The sequence below is a fragment of the Electrophorus electricus genome, chromosome 7 (assembly GCF_041902795.1).
Source record: "Electrophorus electricus isolate QZ-2024a chromosome 7, ASM4190279v1, whole genome shotgun sequence".
NCBI classification, from domain to species: domain Eukaryota; kingdom Metazoa; phylum Chordata; class Actinopteri; order Gymnotiformes; family Gymnotidae; genus Electrophorus; species Electrophorus electricus.
The window spans coordinates 16,546,000-16,565,243 of record NC_137503.1 but is presented as its reverse complement, the minus strand read 5'-3'; the positions used below and the strand labels follow the sequence as shown (position 1 = coordinate 16,565,243).

Sequence of the window (19,244 nt, the reverse complement as noted above, 5' to 3'; positions counted from 1 at the left end):
GCCTTGCCCACTCTGCGTGTTAATTCAGAGATAACAGTGTTTCTGACAGGTGGCCCATTCACTCATCAGAGAGCTTTTGTATTTCCAAATGTCATCAGCAACAGCTTATTTGATAACATTTGTGTATAAAAATGGCTTTTTTTGAATGAGTGTAGTCAGTGTTATGAAAATGAGCAATACTGAGATACTGCAAAGATTGAGTTGGCTTAGTTTTATTTTAAGAAATGTTTAATGAAAGTGTTTGTACTGCATATAACAAAATAGCATGCAATATATGAGAAACTGTGGCAGAACCTCGCTAATAGCGGTTCATATTTTATGTGTGTGTGTGGGTGTGTGTGTGTGTGTGTGTGTGTGTGTGTGTGTGTGTGTGTGTGCGTGCATGTTCCTCCATGCGTGTGTTTCCACATAGGTGAAGTGCGTTCGCTACTGGCCTGATGAGACCGAGGTATATGGTGACATCAAAGTGACCCTGGTTGAGACAGAACCTCTTGCTGAATACGTCATCCGCACCTTCACTGTCCAAAAGGTGCGGACCCCAGTCATCCATTCGGGGCTGTGTTCTTTTCATCCCCCGTCTCTGTGCTGAATTCTACCTTATGCTTTTCATATAATTCACAGTCTGCCTATTTCACCGTAAAGTGGCAAGTTTGGAGACAGCTCAACGCCAGCCTGGGAACTCTCCTTTTTAAAAAAATAATAAGAAATTGCAGCGAAGGCAAAACACGAGCAAACGCGGCGGGCCGCAGGTGACGGCGGGTGGCGTTTCATTTTTGAGCGCTGTAATCTGTGCCGAACAGATGTAGAAGGCGAGGGGAGCTTTGATAGATGGAGAAATTAGTCCTTCGGAAGCTTTTAGAAGCAGTAAGCCTTGAGTAGGGAACAGCATGCCGTCAGCAAGTTGCACAAAGCACTCAATCCATCTGTCTCATGAGGCGGCTGTCTTTTTAAACATCTTTTCTTTGTCTGTGAGTTGGGGATGGGACACAGGGTAAAGGAAAACGAGCTCCGTTGTTCTGCTCCCATACTTGTCTCATTTTGCTGCATGTTTACTGAGTATTTGGACCTCTTGCTCGCACAGTTTAAATTTCAAAAGTGCAGTGCATCATGCTGGTTTTAATTGAAGACTATAGAGGGAGAATAAATTATGGGTCAGAGAGAGATTAGCTAACTGCTGCAGACTGAATAGTATTATTGTGTTTTTCTGCATGTATGCATGCATGGGTGTTCATGCTTATGTGTGTTTAAGTTTCATCCTAAAAATATGATATAACCCACAGTTTTTTGACATCTTCAGGTGCTTAGGAGACTTTTGTTTACGTGCTTCCCACCTACTATAGAAGCTCAGTTACTACACCACACAGGAACACACGTGTGTGCATACACACAGTGTATTAAGCCAATACGTGGGTCTGCACTAAGTGGCATTAGCACCTCCAGGCATGGATTACGCTCTGCCCAGGCCCAAATCATAATTAAAAGCTTAACTCAGCATTAGTGCGGAGGAGTGGAGGTGCGAGGAAAAGGATCACACTTTTAGAGCCTGCCGTGTGCTGTGAAAGAGCTCTAATCGCCCAGGAAAAAGGCACTGCACCCTCAAGTGCACCTGCTCATGGCAAGTGGTTAGAACCAAAGAGCTGCCAGTTCTGATCCTGAACGGAAATAAAACAAACAGGCAGGCACTTCACACAGACATGCGCATGTTCAACAGTTCATTAAAGGTAGTCGAGGGTAGTTAGTAGTATGGAAATGAGAGTGCGAGTCATCACCAGCCACATAGGAGGCCTGGGGAAAGGTTTATCAGGGCTATTTCAGAGGTTGTGAGGCCCAGGGAGGGAAAGATTTCTTGTCACTGTTACTTCCAACTCTAGTGACAGGGCTATGAAAAGGGATGACTAATCACCCATTCTTCCACTCATCCAGTCTTGAATCCAACCACTATTTTAGCAATAAATTAATGTTTGCATTCAATGTCATAGAAAGGGCATCATGAGATCCGGGAGATCCGACAGTTCCACTTCACCAGTTGGCCTGATCACGGCGTGCCCTGCTATGCCACCGGGCTTCTCGGCTTCGTCCGGCAAGTCAAGTTCCTAAATCCTCCAGATGGCGGGCCTATAGTAGCTCACTGCAGGTACCGCTCTCTCCGCACTTCTCTCCTCACTTCTCTCCTCACTGTGTCTCTCCACTTGTCTCTCAGTTTGTTTGTATCTTTCTGGATCTGTGCCACCTCACAGCCGCAGTAAACAGTCCTTGACCTGCTCTTAAAGGTGAAGCATAATAAAACAAAAAGTGTTGCAAAGAGAGGCCGGTGCTCTGGGTCAGGCTCTACCTCCCTTTTATCTGGGAGCCGCAGATATCTGTGTGTACTCACCTCAGCTAAAAAAGCTGAGCTGGATACTCAGAATCAGCCCAAAACGTCCATATTACTGGAAAGAAACATTAGGATTGACAAGAGATCACAAAAGCTTTCACACACACACACACACACACACACACACACACACACACACACACACACACACACACACACACAGTAATACAGACATTCGAAAGTATGCACTCTTCCACATCCTTGCATGCACAATAAGCACACACACATAGACACAAACAGATCAACACATGCTGGCTGTAATTGTGTAGACCGCATTTTCAATGAGAGACGACACCAGTAGGCTGTTAAATGGCATCGTGCAATTGTGTGACTGGGCTTGGAATCCTGAGACAAAGCAGATGTGACAAAGACATTTTCAGAGTGGATTAGCTCAAGAGCCAAGTACTCCCACTTCTCTCTGGCGGGGGGGCTGTTGGGGAGAGCGAGAGAGAGAGAGAGAGAAAGAGATGGATAAAGGAGAATAGCAATAGAGGAAGGCGAAGGAGTTAGACAAAGATCTCATTAACATTTACAGCCACATTTTATCACATTCAACTGCCTTCATGTCAAGCCCTGATCTGTAGTGACAAAAGGCTTTGATCTCGATTGCAGTGTGCCGAGCTTTTATTTAAGGGTTCTAGAGCTTTATAAGCATGATATTGGAGTGTTAGAGTGGCAGGAGAAGAGATGTGAGAAAAAACCTTGAGATAAAGCGATGGATGACAGAGGCAGAGTAGATTGAGTGTGGGAGTGAGAAGACAGGAAGGAAGCATGAAGAAAAGTCTAGATGAGGAGCTCTGGCCAGCAGGAAGCAATCTGGAGAATAATTTCTAATTTCTCCTAGTTCTTCTTTGCTCACTTTTTCTTTCTCTTCACCTCTCTTTCTCACTCTCTCGCTCCCTATTTCTCTCTCTCCCTCATTCACAAGTCCCATCATTAATCACCTTGGGTGACAGGCAATCTGGTGCAGGGGAGCAGTGTTGTGTGGGTGCGGGTGTGTACACATGTGCGTGTGTGCATTGAGGAAGTCCAGACTGACTGATGGCTTGTCGGTCCCCTCCTGTTCACACACACTAGGCAGCCAAGCTGTGTGTGTGTTTCCTTAACATCTAGGGTCAGGGCAAGTGGATACAACCTCAACCCTGTAGACCTGGGCTATGTGTGTGTGTGTGTGTGTGTGTGTGTGTGTGTGTGTGTGTGTGTGTGTGTGTGTGTGTGTGTATGTATGTGTGTGTGTGTGTGTGTGTGTGTGTGTGTGTGTGATGGAATGAACCAAGGGTAGTGCACCATTGTGGAGTGTTTGATTAATACTAGTTTAGAATTTACACACAGCCAGTGTTAGATAGTGTAGAACTACAACTCAGTCTCTTTTAAACCTCAAATCTAAAGGAACTCTCACTGCACAAATAAAAAGTTTGAAATGTTCAGACAATGAGCTTCTTCTTGGGTAAAACCCTCATTTAAACCACAAAGTTCAACATTCTCTCTCTCTCTCTCCCTCCCTCTCATCTCTCTCTCTCTATCATTCTTTCTCTCTGTTCCCCTAGTGCTGGAGCTGGAAGAACAGGTTGTTTCATAGCAGTGGATATCATGTTGGACATGGCAGAGAACGAAGGAGTAGTGGACATCTTTAACTGCATCAGAGAGCTGCGCTCCCAGCGGGTCAATATGGTGCAGACTGAGGTGATAGATCAGCCTTGATCCATTTAGCTATTTCACTCTTTCCAGATTTGCCCTTTACTTTCTAGTACTTTGTGTAGCCACTGTGTAGCCACTTTGTGTATTCATTTGTTTCTGCCAACTCACTCATTCACTCACTCACACGTCTGTTTCAGTAAGACTCAGGTTATATATATATATATATATATATATATATATATATATATATATACACACACACACACACACACACACACACGCACACACACATTTTTGTTTTATATGTGTGTGTGTGGGTGTATGTCTGCTTGTGCGTGTTATGGACACTCATATCCCTGTAAACAGCTCCACATTGGTCATGTCAAATTTTACACCCATGTCACCCTTTCATCTCTTCCTTCTTGCCATCCTTTTTTCTTCTCTTTCTAGCTTTCTTTCTTTGTCACCCTCTCCTATTTCCCTCAGTGGATTCACGCCTACAGTAAGTGCTTCAGCCTGAGCAGATGGCATTAGTGAAAGCTTTGTATAAATTAAATTGAATTGAAGAAATTGAATTGCATGGCCATTATCATGCAGCCTGAAGGTTCTAACTTACCCTCTACCACACAAATTGATCCCTACTGCAGAATATGAACTGTGTGGAACTGGAGCGTGTGGGTGCTTTCTGGGTATGAGATTAGATTTTGGCAGGCTCATTCCCCAGTCTGGGAATATTAGTTTCCCACAATAATCTGGAATTCTCAGCATTTTCAGACAGATGCTTCATGATGAATAGGTTCTCAAAAGATCACCCTCTAGTGGATAAAAGCAAGTACATCAGTATCACTTGAAGTTTAAATATTTATATGTGAAAGCCCTGTCCCATGCTAAACTATGACAGAATAACCAGCAATAATTGATTACTGCCAGTTTTCTATTATCTGTCACCATACATATAGGAGAGTAAAACTAAAAAGGCTTGTCCAGTGTGTGCAGTTTTCAGATCTGTTTATACATTTGATATTAATATCATTGTTTTTGTCTGTTGTTATATATAAGCGATGCATTGGCATGTATTTTAATGTCAGCTGTTGCATGATTGGTTACAAACAATCATCACTTTGCTCCATCACTTATTTAAACAAAAAAACTATGTTGAAGACATGCTGACCGAGTCATATAGGCAAAAGATGCATACTGTTCTTTTCGTTCATCTAATTTGATGCCTCAGATATACTGCATATGTGAGATAGTATTTAAAAATATTAAACTAAACTTAACTCTGGCCATAATGGGTTTCTGGCGGCAGGTTGGGTCTGCCCATAGCCTCAATCCACTGGTAAGTACTAAACAGTACTAAACAACACAAAGCAATTAATCTTTTAAAATGTTTTCCCCCACTCTCTGTTTTCCAAAAGAGCTTGGAGGTCAGCTCTCCACAGCTTTGCTTAGGGCCGGCTCAAAGGCCTGCAATTAACATTCAAACTCCTCAGCCGTAGGCACTGTCCAGTTAAAGTGCCTAATACCTGATAGCCAAGGTCTTTGCAGTGGGACCTTGAACTCCTTCTTAGAGCTGCTGGCCCATTGATTTTGCCAATACTGAGCATAAATATGAGGGTTCAATCAGCTATACCACGATCAAAAATTATGACTCTAACAAGTATCATTTATGGACCATTTTTCAGGTGAACTGTAGGCTTAATACTGTGTATTTACAGTATAGCGTATTTAGTTTATCATCACCTATAACGTTATACAGCAGTTGTCCTAATAGAGTTTGAGAAGTATCAGTGAGTATGTTCATGAATTATGCATGTTGTCTGGTCTGAAGATTGTAATGAGCTAACCTTTTAAAATCAGGGAGGTATCATTTTAGCACTCCTAGCTGAGCCAGATTTATTCATGAAATAAATTCCCAGCCCGTGAAATCTCTCAAGATATGGCATGAATTTCAAAAGTGTGATTATATTTTTTGTAATGCAGAAAAGGAGTGCTTAAGATTTTTTTTAAGGGATGAGATTTATTGTGAAGAAGCTTCACATATAGTCACATATATAGTAGTGAATATAGTATGTATGTGTTTAACTTCTTTAAACTGAAACAACTCTTGGTGTGCTTATTTACGTGCTTACTCACTGGCTATGTGATATTCTAAGTGTAAATAAATGTAAATGCCATCTAATGCCTGGCAAATAAAAATTTTGAAATGTACTACTGCATAATTTACTACTCTGTATTTTACAGAGTGTTTTAGCATGCTGTGGATGAAAAGGAGGAGGAAGGCCAGGTGCAGAAGTTGCATCTCATATGGCTGGTGTTGTGTGTATCTCTGGCAGGAGCAGTATGTGTTTGTGCATGATGCCATCCTGGAGGCATGCTTGTGTGGGAACACAGCTATCCCTGTGTGCGAGTTCAGGGCCATCTACTACAAAATCAGCAGACTGGACCCCCAGACCAACTCAAGCCAGATCAAAGATGAGTTTCAGGTAAAACAGACGTTATACACACTCTTGTGAGAGGTTATGTGAATGTTTTGTGAGAATAAAAAAAAAAAAAAGATTACATAACAGGGGTACTGAAGTTGCTTTCTTTTTCAGCATGTCAGTGCTAGTCAATAGTGGACACTTAGATTGGAAAGATTCTTCAAGGCCTTATTTCACCTTTTCTTCATACCCTCTGAAGCAGCTCAGAGAGCAGAAGTGCTGGAATTCATAAAAGCCAGCTGTCAAAGGCTTCAGAAAGTCACCAGCCCTTGTTTGGGGCAGTGGCCTTGGTCACAAACCACCTTCACCGAATTAGGCTCCCCACTGAAATTCAACAGAGCGTTATGTCAACAAACTCCACATTTCCAGGAGTGCTTTGCTTTGGATGTGCTGTTACTTCTGACAACCTAATGAAGCCACCGCGTGGCGTTGTTGAGAGCATGAGGTAGTTTCTTACATGAATTGAGGAAGTTTCAATTAAAAGAATGGAGCTATTTCTTCTCACTGCATGTCGAGCTGCAGCTCCTGGTCTATGGGGGAAGGGGAATCTTTCAGATCTGTCAGGTGTCCCGTAGAATATGATGAACGCCCCCTTGACTCTGTTCAACCCAGGTTTTACCCATCTCTGCCACTATCTATCTATCTTTCTATCCTTGCTTCCTTCTATTGTTTTTCTCTCTCTCTCTCTTACTCTCTCTCTCACTCTCCTGTCTCCCTTATCTCCCTCCTCTATATCCCCTTCATCCTGTTTCTCTTTCCATCATCATCACCAACTCATACATAAGTAACAGGCAATCTTTGGTTCAGTAAGACATTGATGCAGGATAAGGTTTGAGCTGTAGAGCAGAAGGAACAGGTTTCATACACCGAGTAAACGTGCTTGAAATTCTTTTTTATTGTTTTTATTTTATTTATAAGTTTAGTAAACAAGTTTTGAGGTATTTGCAAGCACATATATGAAATTGTCATTCCTGTATACATCACTCTCTTTTGTGTCTTCCTGTCTGTTTCTCAGACGCTGAACATCGTGACTCCACGGGTTCGTCCAGAAGACTGCAGTGTAGGCCTTCTCCCCCGGAACCACGACAAGAACCGGAGCATGGATGTCCTCGCCGTCGACCGCTGTCTCCCTTTCCTTATTTCCGTGGATGGCGAGTCGAGCAACTACATTAATGCAGCACTGATGGATGTGAGTGTGAAACCTTATACGGAACCATTCTGACCCATTCTCAAGTCCAGCCAACTGAGTAGTGCAGTAGAGGGGCCTAGGTAGAAACAATGAAATTGTGAGGAATGGAATGCAACTGAATCAAGTGAGAGGGAAACTCTGAAGAATTTGACCAGGTCCTGTTGTTTGTCAGTTTTTGATTGCTCTTTTTGTGATTCATTTGAATTTGAATTAACACGCTTTTTGAAAGGAGGTTTGAAATGTCCTACCATTTTACCTAAAGAACTTGGTTGTTGTAAGTCCAGGTAAGAGCGTTTACTTGGGGGAAAAAATCTAAGTCATTTCCATTACTCCTCAGTTGGACACTACAGCCTGCTATGATTGCTTTTCTTTTTACATGAAGCATACAGACACTGAGCTGGTTGGTTTTATTTTCTGAGCTCCTGATTGGAGTTGAATCTTGGTGAAGCTGCATTCTTACCCAACCATCACTCCCCATTTGAGGTTTATTGACTTTTGGGTTGTGCCGAACATTTCATCTGTGGCTGACTGTTTCTTTGAGAGGTAATCAATTGGGAGATTACAATGCAGTTCCCTCATAAAATCAAACCAGTTTAATGTGGAAGAGATGAGATGGCATCTCAACATTCTCTATGCACTGATTAGGCCTTAATCACTGGTTTAGTGAAGTTAAATGAACACTATAGACAATACTTACACAAGAAGATCATGATGTCAAGAGAAAAATCATCTTGAGAGAAATTATCATTGATGGGAAAGACAGTAAACAGATGAAGCAGTGTTTTTGTCTGTAACACCTGCAGTGTGCTATGTTTTATTAGCAAGGAGAAAGTGTATATCGTTTGTTTCTTCCTCTGTGTGCATGTGTGAGTGACAAGCTTGTGGCTGCCTGTGGCTCTTGCTTTGTTTTAAGGTGGAGGTTGTCAATAATGTTATCAGGCAGGATTATAACACTGTTGTCCTTTTAGCTACCATCTTTGCTTAAGTCAAATGAAGGCCAAGATATTTCTTTCTTTCTTTCTTTCTTTCTTTCTTTCTTTCTTTCTTTCTTTCTTTCTTTCTTTCTTTCTTTCCCTTCCACCCATCCTTTAGAGCCATAAACAGCCAGCAGCATTCATTGTGACGCAACACCCACTGCCCAACACAGTGGCTGACTTCTGGAGGCTAGTGTTTGACTACAACTGCTCCTCCATCGTCATGCTCAACGAAATGGATGCTGCACAGGTGCGGCTTACCTGGGGTCAGACGTGTTGCTGAAACTGTCCAGATTGAATCTAGCAGATTGAATTCACGTGTAATGAACTAAATGCTAAAACAGTTTGCACAGAAGCAGGTACATGCCACATTGCAGTAGTTGCGATTTTAATCAATGATAACAGATATCTAGCATCTATAGTTTTGCTATTTATCCAAATATTTTTTTTAAATGTGATTTCAATGTATGACAAAATAATCAAGATGTGATGCTTGGCCCTTGTGACTTTATAAAACAAAATTCTGAAAGAAAAAAAATAAAGCAATAGCAATCAAAATTCCAAGGAATGTTAAAGACCTGACTAAGCTCTGACAAGACAAACATGTTTTCTTATGGAGTAGATCAAATAACTGGTGTTATTGAGTCAGCTTGGCTAAAACTCTGTCCTCCAGCATATGAGCATCCATCAATACTGAATTACATTACCACCCATTGATTGAAGTAGTGGCTACTCTGAATGCAGGTAGCTTAAGTAGTGCTCCAGGGTGATTTTTCTGGAAGGGAACTTTGGACCAGGGTAGTCAGCTTTTCACTTTACACTGATCCCCTTCAATGGGTTCTTTATTAAATTTTGAGCCAGCCTGCTCATTTCAGATAGATGTATATGAGTGAGGGAAAATATAGGTACATTTTTTTTCCAGACTTATTTCTGTCATAATTGAAGAGTTCTTTGAAATGACACACTTGACTTCATTCTGATGTATTTTCCCTATGGTTATATGGTACAACCTCACCGAAGGGCTGAGCGAAATGCAAACTTAATGTCAGCAGAGGTATACATTTCAGAAAAATGCATTAAGTCTGACTGAGAAAATGAATGAAATTTTAGTTTTCACAAAGCAAAATGTTACTTTAAATATTTTATTGATATTATTGATATAGTAAATGTCCCCAAATCTTCCAATATATAGTAAATGTCTCTAGATTTTCCAATAAATATCCCAACTATGCTATTTCAAAGTTCACAATGTTTTCAAACAGAAACAAACCACTTTATAATGTTTTACAGACTATGCTGATGTTAAATATTTATTGAATAAGTGAAAGTTAGAAAATTATCAATACATGCCAGGTATTGTAAGATAACAGACATTGCATTGCTCTGGTAGATCTTCATTCAGCAGTGTTACAGCTTTGGATATATGGGAGTTTTTGGCTCTCACATCAATTATTTTTGCTGTCACTTATTTCCTCACGATCTAGCTGTGCATGCAGTATTGGCCAGAAAAAAGCTCGTGCTGCTATGGCCCCATCCAAGTGGAGTTCATCTCTGCTGACATCGATGAAGACATCATCAATCGGATTTTCAGAATCTGCAATATGGCACGGGTAGGACACTAGTGCTGGAGGACAAAATGGAAACTCTTGAGAGCACAGCAGTCTGTTGAAACTCGATGTACTCACCAGACATGCAGCTTGTCCGCTGATCTGCCCGTCTGATGTCACCCTGTCATTTGATCCAACAACAAATCACAGCAAGGGGCCAACAAATGAGTGACTGAGCTAATTTCCCTCAAAATAACACCAAATGAAAAGATGCGGTTAAACAGGAATGTATATGTCAACCATATTTCCCCAGTACTAAATGTCACCAAATCTCAGGAATCTTTGAACCTGAATAGCTTTGCCATCCACACATGTGCCAACATAGCCTCCATATAAGTATTTAGCTTCTGTGACTAACCTGGCTGAAGCTGATGTGGCAGGCGAACTGGACGTGGCTTGCTAGATCCTGTTTACTTTTTCCATGTGGGTTAATATTGTGCTACATTAGCTTGCATTAACATTCATTACTGATTCCGTGGCTAAAGGTTGCATGGAAAGAATCATCCCTCCTTCATTCCCCTCTTACTTAACCGCTGGTGAAAAAGATTTAGTAGCTAGCTATGCAGCACCAGCATGCTGCCATGGTATGAACACTGGCGTCACAAATTTGCCATGAAATGGCTCTATCAGCAGCATGTAATGTGTTGCTGCTACCTGCGCAGGAGAGCCTCTGATGTCTCTCTGTGGGTTGGCTTGTCAATAAGTGACATCGTGTAATAAAAGGTAGACAGCCACATATTAAAATTCAACATACATTCAGATATGTATATCTTTTGATTGACACATCACATAAAATTGTTTATATTCTGTACCGTTTCTGGTTTCCCTTTGCTATAGCTGTGCTTATTTAAATTTAGCTGACATTTTAATCCAAAGCAATTTACAATTATGACTGACTACAGTTCAAGGAATTGAGGATTAAGGGCCTTGCTCAAGGTCCCAACAGCAGAAACCTGGTGGTGGGGGGGCTTAAACTGACAACCTTCTAATTACTAGTCAAGTACCCTAACCACTGAGTTACCACTGCCACTGCCTTTCATGATTTGCATGTTTTAAAAAGGGCAGGTGATATCTGAGTCATGTGATTAACACTCCAGTACAGTCAAGAACTGTCTTCAAGAATGGAATGAACAGCAGGGGAGGACTTATAAGTATTATTTATTGGCCTTTTAGACCTACATAATAAAGTGATCAGTATAAAAGGCAGAGTTATTTTGTAGAGAGTTTCTGAGATGTTGAATAGATAGTAATCATCCTAATATGAAAACTGATTTTTGGGGAAAATGACTACTGAAACTTGTCAGGACATTGCTAACTTTCTTTCTCACTCTCTCTCTCTCTCTCTCTCTCTCTCTCTCTCTCTCTCTCTCTCTCTCTCTCTCTCACTCTCTCGCTGTCTCTCTCCTTACAATTAGCCACAAGATGGCTACCGTTTGGTTCAGCACTTCCAGTTTCTTGGCTGGCCAGCATATAGAGATACTGCTCTGTCCAAGCGCTCCATCCTACAGCTGGTGAGGCGGTTGGCCAAGTGGCAGGAGCAGTATGATGGTGGAGATGGACGTACCGTTGTCCACTGCTTGTGAGTACAGGTGCAGCCTACCACAATGCTCTGAGAGTGGGGAGCGCTGTGGCTGAAAACTGACCTCGGCTAACCAGAATTTTGTTAATTTTCCATATTTTGGCAAACTGTGAGATTGAACCCATTATAGAATACAGTATTTGAAATTAGCATGGAAAGGGTAGAAATATGCTTCTAAGACAAGGTCAAACAGTGAGCTTATCATCCTGAGTCTTCCCCAGGTCTTGAGCCTGGCAAATACCAAGGATCCAGGCAAAATCAATCTCTGACAATTTCATTATTCTCACAACACTGTCCAAAGAAGCTGAGGATGCAAACTGCATATAGAGTGTTTTTTGTAATTTAGCTCAAAATGTGATTCTTTTCATTCCTCTTGCACACTAACGGTGAACTGTTATAATATTGAATTTTATCCTGTGGTGATTTCCTTGTAATCTGGTCACCTTGTTTCATTGCCATCACTGCCAGTATTATTGCATTCATACCATTTTTGTGAATTGTTTTTCCACCCACAAGCAAAAAATTATTGAAAAATGCAGCACAGAGCAAAAGAGAAATTATTACTACCATAAAGTTGCTATTATACCTCAAGCTGTGCTTACAATACAATACACTTCATTACCTATTATTCTCTTGACAGGTCTAATGTTTTGGCCGATATAGCCAAAGAGGGTAGGCCTGTAGTGAGATTCAGCCCAGTAGTCACAGACTTTCTTCCTTGCCATGTTTTATTTAGCAGATGCCCTGCTCTGCTTTGAATTCACTAGTTGGGAAAATTGTTAGAGGGTATTCTCCACGGTAATGAGAATGACTGGAATGCTAAATTATTGTATAATATGACATTCAGGTACTTCTGGCCCTAGGAAGAGCCAGGCTTAAGCAATGTCATGTGGGTCTGTTTTAATGAGGATTAAAAGAAGCGACCAGGCATTTGATGGGCAGGCTGGTCATTACAGTTCAAGTCACTCCCCACCTGTCCAAATTTGCACTAGTTTAAGTGTGCGGCTTGTCACAGGCTAATCTGAGGTCAGTTGGTGAGGTCTGTGTTCTTCTGTTCTTTTTTTAATGAACTTCAGCCAGATGTAAGTGGCTCAACAAAGTCAGTATGCAAATATACACATTTACTGAGTCGGTAAGGAGATAAATAACAAATACTACATGATCTTTTTATAGGGGCTGAGAAAGAAAATGTATTGCTTGCCAAGTGAGTCATGTGACTATGAAACCCACAAGCCTAGTTAAACCATTGAAGGCAAGTTTTTTTGTTGCTGACATCTCTATCCCTCCCTGAAGGACGGGTGGAGGGCGTAGCGGGACATTCTGTGCCATCTGTAGCATCTGTGAGATGATTCAGCAACAGAACATTGTTGACGTTTTTCACACAGTGAAGACGCTCAGAAACAACAAGGCTAACATGGTTGAAACAATGGTAAGTCATAGATCTGCTCAAAGTAAAAAAAAAAAAAACATCCTTGAAAAGAAATTAAATCTGTAATGGACAATTTAGCATTCACGCAAATTAAATCATGCCAAGATACATTTTTGGGGTGAAGTTTACAGCAAAGCTGGGTGTACATAAATGCAAATAAATGCAAATGTATCTGATCAGCATTATCTGCATTAATAAGAAGGGTAGCTTGCTTAAAGTGTCCTTAACATTTGCATAATCGCATATTTTATAAATAGCAATCAGCCACAGCATTAACACCAGGACAGGTATGGCATTACAATGGCAAATGAACAGTCAGTTCTTGAAGTAGATGCATTGGAAGCAGGAGAAATGGGCCCATGTAGGGATCTGAAGTACACTGACAGGCCAAACTGTGGTGGCTAGACAATACTGCTATCAATATCCTAAATTCAATTATATAATCAAAACATATTTTTAAAAACAGACAAACTGATATTCGATTGTGGGGAAAGGCAACAGTGCCATGGCTGTCTGCCTCACTAGTTCTCACATGGGCCTTGACTGTAGCACTGAACGCATCACATGATGAACAGGAGCCACCAATTACTTTCACTGACTGAAAATGAAATGTAGGTCGGGCTTAAATGAGCAAATAGTTCTACAACAACTGTATGGTGACAGTAGCAGAGAGTTCACAACTCAGAAAGTGTTCTGCACGCCATAAAACTATGACAATTTTGGAACCTTGCAGTAAAGGTGTATGCAAGCTATAGGTATATAGTTTAACATTACAGCACTAGCAACCTATGGGAACATGTCGAAAATATGCATCCACATGAGTATGGCCTGATGTTTACATTTTTTTATACTAGCTAGCGTGTTGTAGTTTTTGTATCAAGTATTTAAGTAGTCTACTTTTTCATTTTAATTAGCACTTTATTGTAAATCGTCCCTCAGAATATAACATCGTTGTTATCACATTTCTCAGAATTGTGTGCCTTAAATTATTTAAATAAAAATACAAAAGTACAGGCTACTGTACTTACTAAATAGATATTGAAGGCTAGAAAAAGCTTTATGCCCTGCCTTCTCAGTGGTTTTATCATTATTAAAAGGTATGTTGAAATAATTATACCTATAGAAGTAGTTATGGTTTTCGCTCTTAAGCACAAATTAGATTTTCGAATGGTTAAAACCTGTGTGGGTTTGTTTTTTTTAGAAGAAATAATCAATTTTGACAGCACTAATAGACAACTGGATCAAAGCATCACCAGTAGTTCTTGTGGGATGTTCCTGGTATGCAGGGGTTAATACCTAACAACAATGGTCCAAGGGAGGACAACTGGTGAACCAGCAACAGGTCATGGTGCCCAAGGCTCATTCATGGGGATCAATGAGCCCATCTCGACCATTCCAAAGGAAAGACTACGGTAACTCAAATTGCTGAAAATTTTAATGCTGGCTCTGATAGAAAGGTGTCACCACACACAGTGCATTATAGCATGCTGCATATGGGGCCACAATCTGGTCAGATTGCCCAAGATGACTCAGGTCTCCCACGAAAAGCAAATACATTTGGCATGTGACTATGAAGCAGTGCAGGAAGGTGTCCTAGTCTGATGAATCACATTTTCTTTTATATCCTATGGACTGGTTGCATGTGTAATGCTCACCTGGGGAAGAGATGACACAAGGGTGCACAATGGGAAGACAGCAAGCCAGCAGAGGCAGCGTAAGGCAACGTGCTACACTGCAAACACTGGTCATAAATGGTCTGAGGAACATGATAAAGAATTGAAGATCTTGATTTGCCGTATGAATTCCCCAGATCTCAATTTTTTCAAACATCTTGGGAATGTGCAGGCAAAACAAAGTCTGAACTATGCAGTCTCCATCTCTCAGCTTAAAGGATCTAATGTTTGGCTGCTAATGTTTTGGTGCCAGATATCAGAGAAAATCTTCAGAGAGCTTGTGGAGTCTGTGCCTTGACAAAGATGATGACACGGTGTAACTGCAGTATACTGTAGTACACAATGTTTCCAAATAAACAGGATGCTTCAGACAGAAGTCCTTCATAATCTCTCTCACTCTTGCAGTTCTTGATTATATCTTTTCCCCCCACACTTGGGCCTTGGAAATGGAGGGTTTACACTGTTCCTGGGATTGTAGTCTGAGATTGATGTTGTCTTTCTTGGCATCTGTTGAAGCCATTCCTCCAGCTTAGGACTCACAGCTGCAAGTGCTCCATTGCCTTTGGGATAACAATGGTGTTAACCTTCTGCATTCTCTCTATTTCTTTTTTCTGTCCCTGGTATTTTTCCAGCCTTTCATATTCCTTTCTTTGGATGTTTCCATAACCTGGGGCTGGCACATATATTGCCACTGCTGTTTTATACATCTTATTCACTATCACAATGTCTGGTTGGTTTACCACTACTTGTTCATCTGTATGGATCTGTAAGTCCCACAGGATCTTAGCCATGTTGTTCACTCTGGTTACTCCCATTTGGAATTGGGGAGGAGGTGATGCATGTATCTTGGTGTATGTTTGACCAGAATCTTGAATCCCGATACTATGTACATTATATTTTTAGATAATTGTATATTTTTACTGTCATCCTACCACATTTCTCCAGTCTGTATAACATTAATTCATGTATATGTGTGAAATTTGAGAAATCGCTCTGCTTTTTATCAGAAGAAAGCAAGTATTCTATTTCATCTATTCCTGGTGTGTGACATTGTGTTGTATGTTTTCTTATAGATGATCCAGGCTTAGGTTGGACTGTCCTGGTGGACAGCTCTATCTGTCTATAGGAGGTGCTTCTGTATTAAGTCACTTAGGGTACATCTACATTATTCCCATAAGAGGTTGTTTCATAATCAAAACTCAGAGACAAGATATAAGTCAGAGACTTACATGCACTTTTAATGGATGAATTTGTATAGAATGTTTGGGGTAGACTTCCATAACATATCAAAATCATTTCTGACCGTTTGGATATTGGATAACTCAAGTCAAGTTTGTGAAACTCTTTGTTCAAAATGCTTTTTTTGCCTTCTGGCTGATGTCTTGTGTCAATAGTTCTAGACTTTTCATGATGCACTCTATTTTGTGAAGTGCACTATGCCTCTTTCCAGAAAAATACCTGCATGACACTATGCTTCCACCCTCATCCTTTTTCTTCTATACATAGTACAGTTCATTATGGCACACAGTTCATTATTTGTTCAGAAAACACCTCTAAAAGGTTAGGTTTTTGTCCTGGTGTTCACCTGTAAACTTCAGTCTAGTCATTTTATGGTGGTCTTGCAGTAAAAACTTTGACCTTGCACGACAGCCTTTCAGGCCATTGCAATCTCTTAACAATAGTGGATGTTGTACATAAGTACTGGATGCATCCAACTCCTTACTTTGTTGTCGTCTTGGGATTCATTTGAGCCTACTGGATCAAAGATCATTCAGCACTGGGAGGTAATGTTTGCCGTATTCCTGAACATATTTACATTTACAGCATTTGGCAGACACTCTTATCCAGAGGGGGTTACAAAACTTCTTGGGTCATCTCAAGAGTTTTATATTTGCACACAATTGCTTGCACTGATGCCCACAGTACATTCGGTTGTTTCGAAATCGATTTGCACTTGAGGAGCTGCACTTGAGGAGGTCCTTTTTTATGAGGTCCTGTCTGTACTGGTATGAAATTAAAAAAGGCACTGGCCCTAAAGATAGACATTTAAATATAACCACAGGTTATACCCATGCCCATAAAAGATTTATTTATAACACTGTTCATAAATAATACATACATAAATGTTAATATAATAAAAACAATACATGCTTTGTTCTCAAATCCATTATGAATATATCTCATCTCTGAATATATATTTAAGAATCTTGGTGATTATCTCATCTAAATAAATAAAGTAATATCAACAGTTGCTTGTAATTTCAAATAGTTTTGTCAAAAGCTGTTTTGGTAGTCTGCACAACACAGTTGTCAATTAAAGCCATCAAGCGTGGCTGTAGAAAATGAGAGCCATTCTTCAACTCCTGAAGAAGCTCTGGTCCCAAAGCAAAAAGCTGTTTAATTAGCCCCTCTCTTCTACTCACCTTCCAGACCTGTCAGTCTACTTCGGTAGTGGGTCTAATAGCTGGTCTCTGCAGGTGCAATTAGACATCTGGCTTTTCACCTTTCTGTGCTGTTAGCACTCAAACCATTACATTCAATTTCTGTCAAATGCTATGATACTGTGCAGCTGTCTACCAGGAAAAAAAAACAGATCCAAAAACATTAAAAACCTAGCATCCGACAGAATGTGCTCTGTGATGCCCCGGAGGGGTTTGTATGGTTTTAATATGCCAGAGGCTGGGATTGTGCATTAGTGCTTGCAAACGCTGGGGCCTTGCAAGTGACCATGACTCTCCTGGCCTTTTTGTTTAGGAGCAGTACAAGTTCTGCTATGAGGTAGCTCTGGAGAGCCTCAGCTCCTTCTGAGTGGGACAGGCCAAGAGATGAAGAGGAAGAGGAAGAAGAGAGCAGCCATTTTCAGAACACCACCTTTCAGACTCACTGACAGGCCTTTCCTGCCTGCTGTTATGAGAACATGAAGCAGAAAGATCACAGCCATGACATTTGCTCTGTGTAAAGTATTGTATAAAGAAATTATGAGTGAAGGGGAAAAAGATTTAAAAAAAAAAACCTGTATTCACCATTTTTTTTGTCCAGCATTGAAGCCTGAATCCTGGACTGTGAAGTGATCTTGTACAGTTTTTTTCCTATTTAGATATATGCCTTGAATGTTATCCCATCAATGTAAAGGGAGAAAAATTAACATAGAAAATGATGAAAAAAAAAACAAAAAGTGAAAAGCAGTGAAAAAATAAAAACAACTTTCTATTTGCCAGCTGGGAAGAACCAAAAAAAACCTTTTCCTAAGCTTATGTACAGCTTCTAAAGAAAGACAAGGCAACACTCAAATTAGTTTGAAAAGAAGCTTGTATTTTTATTATTCTGATGGTTTCGTGGTTCCTATCTCTCTCATGCATTCTCACACTGTCTGCTTTATCATAAACAGTTTGCAGACATTGCAAGTGGCAGGTTTTTAGTAGAATGATTTGTTGAAGGTTGGATCTTTTCAAATATTTCTTTTATATATCTAGTGCATATTAAGCCAGCTGAAGCTGTTTTCTTGTGTTTGTTTTGTTTTGCGTGTCTGTGTTCATGTGTGTGTGTGTGTGTGTGTGTGTGTGTGTGTTTTAAGGGTGTGTGTGTGTGTGTGTGTGTGTGTGTTCTGTCCTTCTGAGGACAAATAAGCTAATATATGTTTGCTTTGGTATTATGAGAGTGACATAGACAGTGAAACTAATGTTCAGCTTTTTCTGGAGTGTTTTTTGTTGAATCATTTGCACTTTACTGTTACCTCTAAATCATAACGTTTTCATGACTCCCACTGATTAGAAGTGCCATGTCCACATGTTCAAGGTTTCTGTAAATTTATTTCAACCAAATTAAAGACAAGAAAGCAAAGAGAAATGCTGTCAAACACTATTGCCTATTAAAAGTAAACACATAAATGAAGAGCTTTTATGATGTTTTGGTCAAGAAGCTTATTGTATTATTTTCCCCTTGAGTATACTGTCAGACAATCCATGGTTGTCTTCAGTTTTTCATGTGCAAGTCAATAAAATCTTAACATTTTCTGCACGACAACTGTGATATAACTCTGGGGTTTTGTTTATTTGGAATTTTTCATGTGTGTTTTATTGCTGAACTACATTTTGTAGGAAACTATGATAAGAAAATGCCACCAGAATTTCTTGATATAAAATTGATTAAATAGTTAACGTTTTGTTGTTTGACAATGTGAATTACTTTTGGTTACAGACCATATTGCTGAAGGATTTCCTAATGTCACTGTGTTATTTTTTTCCCATTTCTTAGTTCTCTGCTTTTATTGTATTTGTATTTTATTTATCATTTCTTTG

The 19,244-nt window shown here is 40.2% G+C and overlaps 1 protein-coding gene across 9 annotated transcripts in view; it reads left to right on the top strand.

The window, feature by feature from the left end:
- The window catches only part of ptprt (protein tyrosine phosphatase receptor type T), a 199,195-nt gene extending 181,196 nt beyond the window's left edge, over nt 1–17,999 (top strand). For 8 of the 9 annotated variants that reach the window (XM_035524516.2, XM_081717582.1, XM_081717581.1 and 5 more), the window contains 10 exons: nt 413–529; nt 1,980–2,134; nt 3,922–4,057; nt 6,349–6,498; nt 7,511–7,684; nt 8,777–8,908; nt 10,143–10,268; nt 11,681–11,844; nt 13,138–13,273; nt 17,701–17,999. In XM_035524516.2, the coding sequence (XP_035380409.1) occupies nt 413–529; nt 1,980–2,134; nt 3,922–4,057; nt 6,349–6,498; nt 7,511–7,684; nt 8,777–8,908; nt 10,143–10,268; nt 11,681–11,844; nt 13,138–13,273; nt 17,701–17,754 (1,344 nt within the window). In that variant the 3' untranslated portion in view covers nt 17,755–17,999. The remainder of the gene's footprint in view (nt 1–412; nt 530–1,979; nt 2,135–3,921; nt 4,058–6,348; nt 6,499–7,510; nt 7,685–8,776; nt 8,909–10,142; nt 10,269–11,680; nt 11,845–13,137; nt 13,274–17,700) is intronic. The other variant, XM_081717583.1, reaches the window with a different exon arrangement.
- Nucleotides 18,000–19,244: the final 1,245 nt, after the last annotated feature.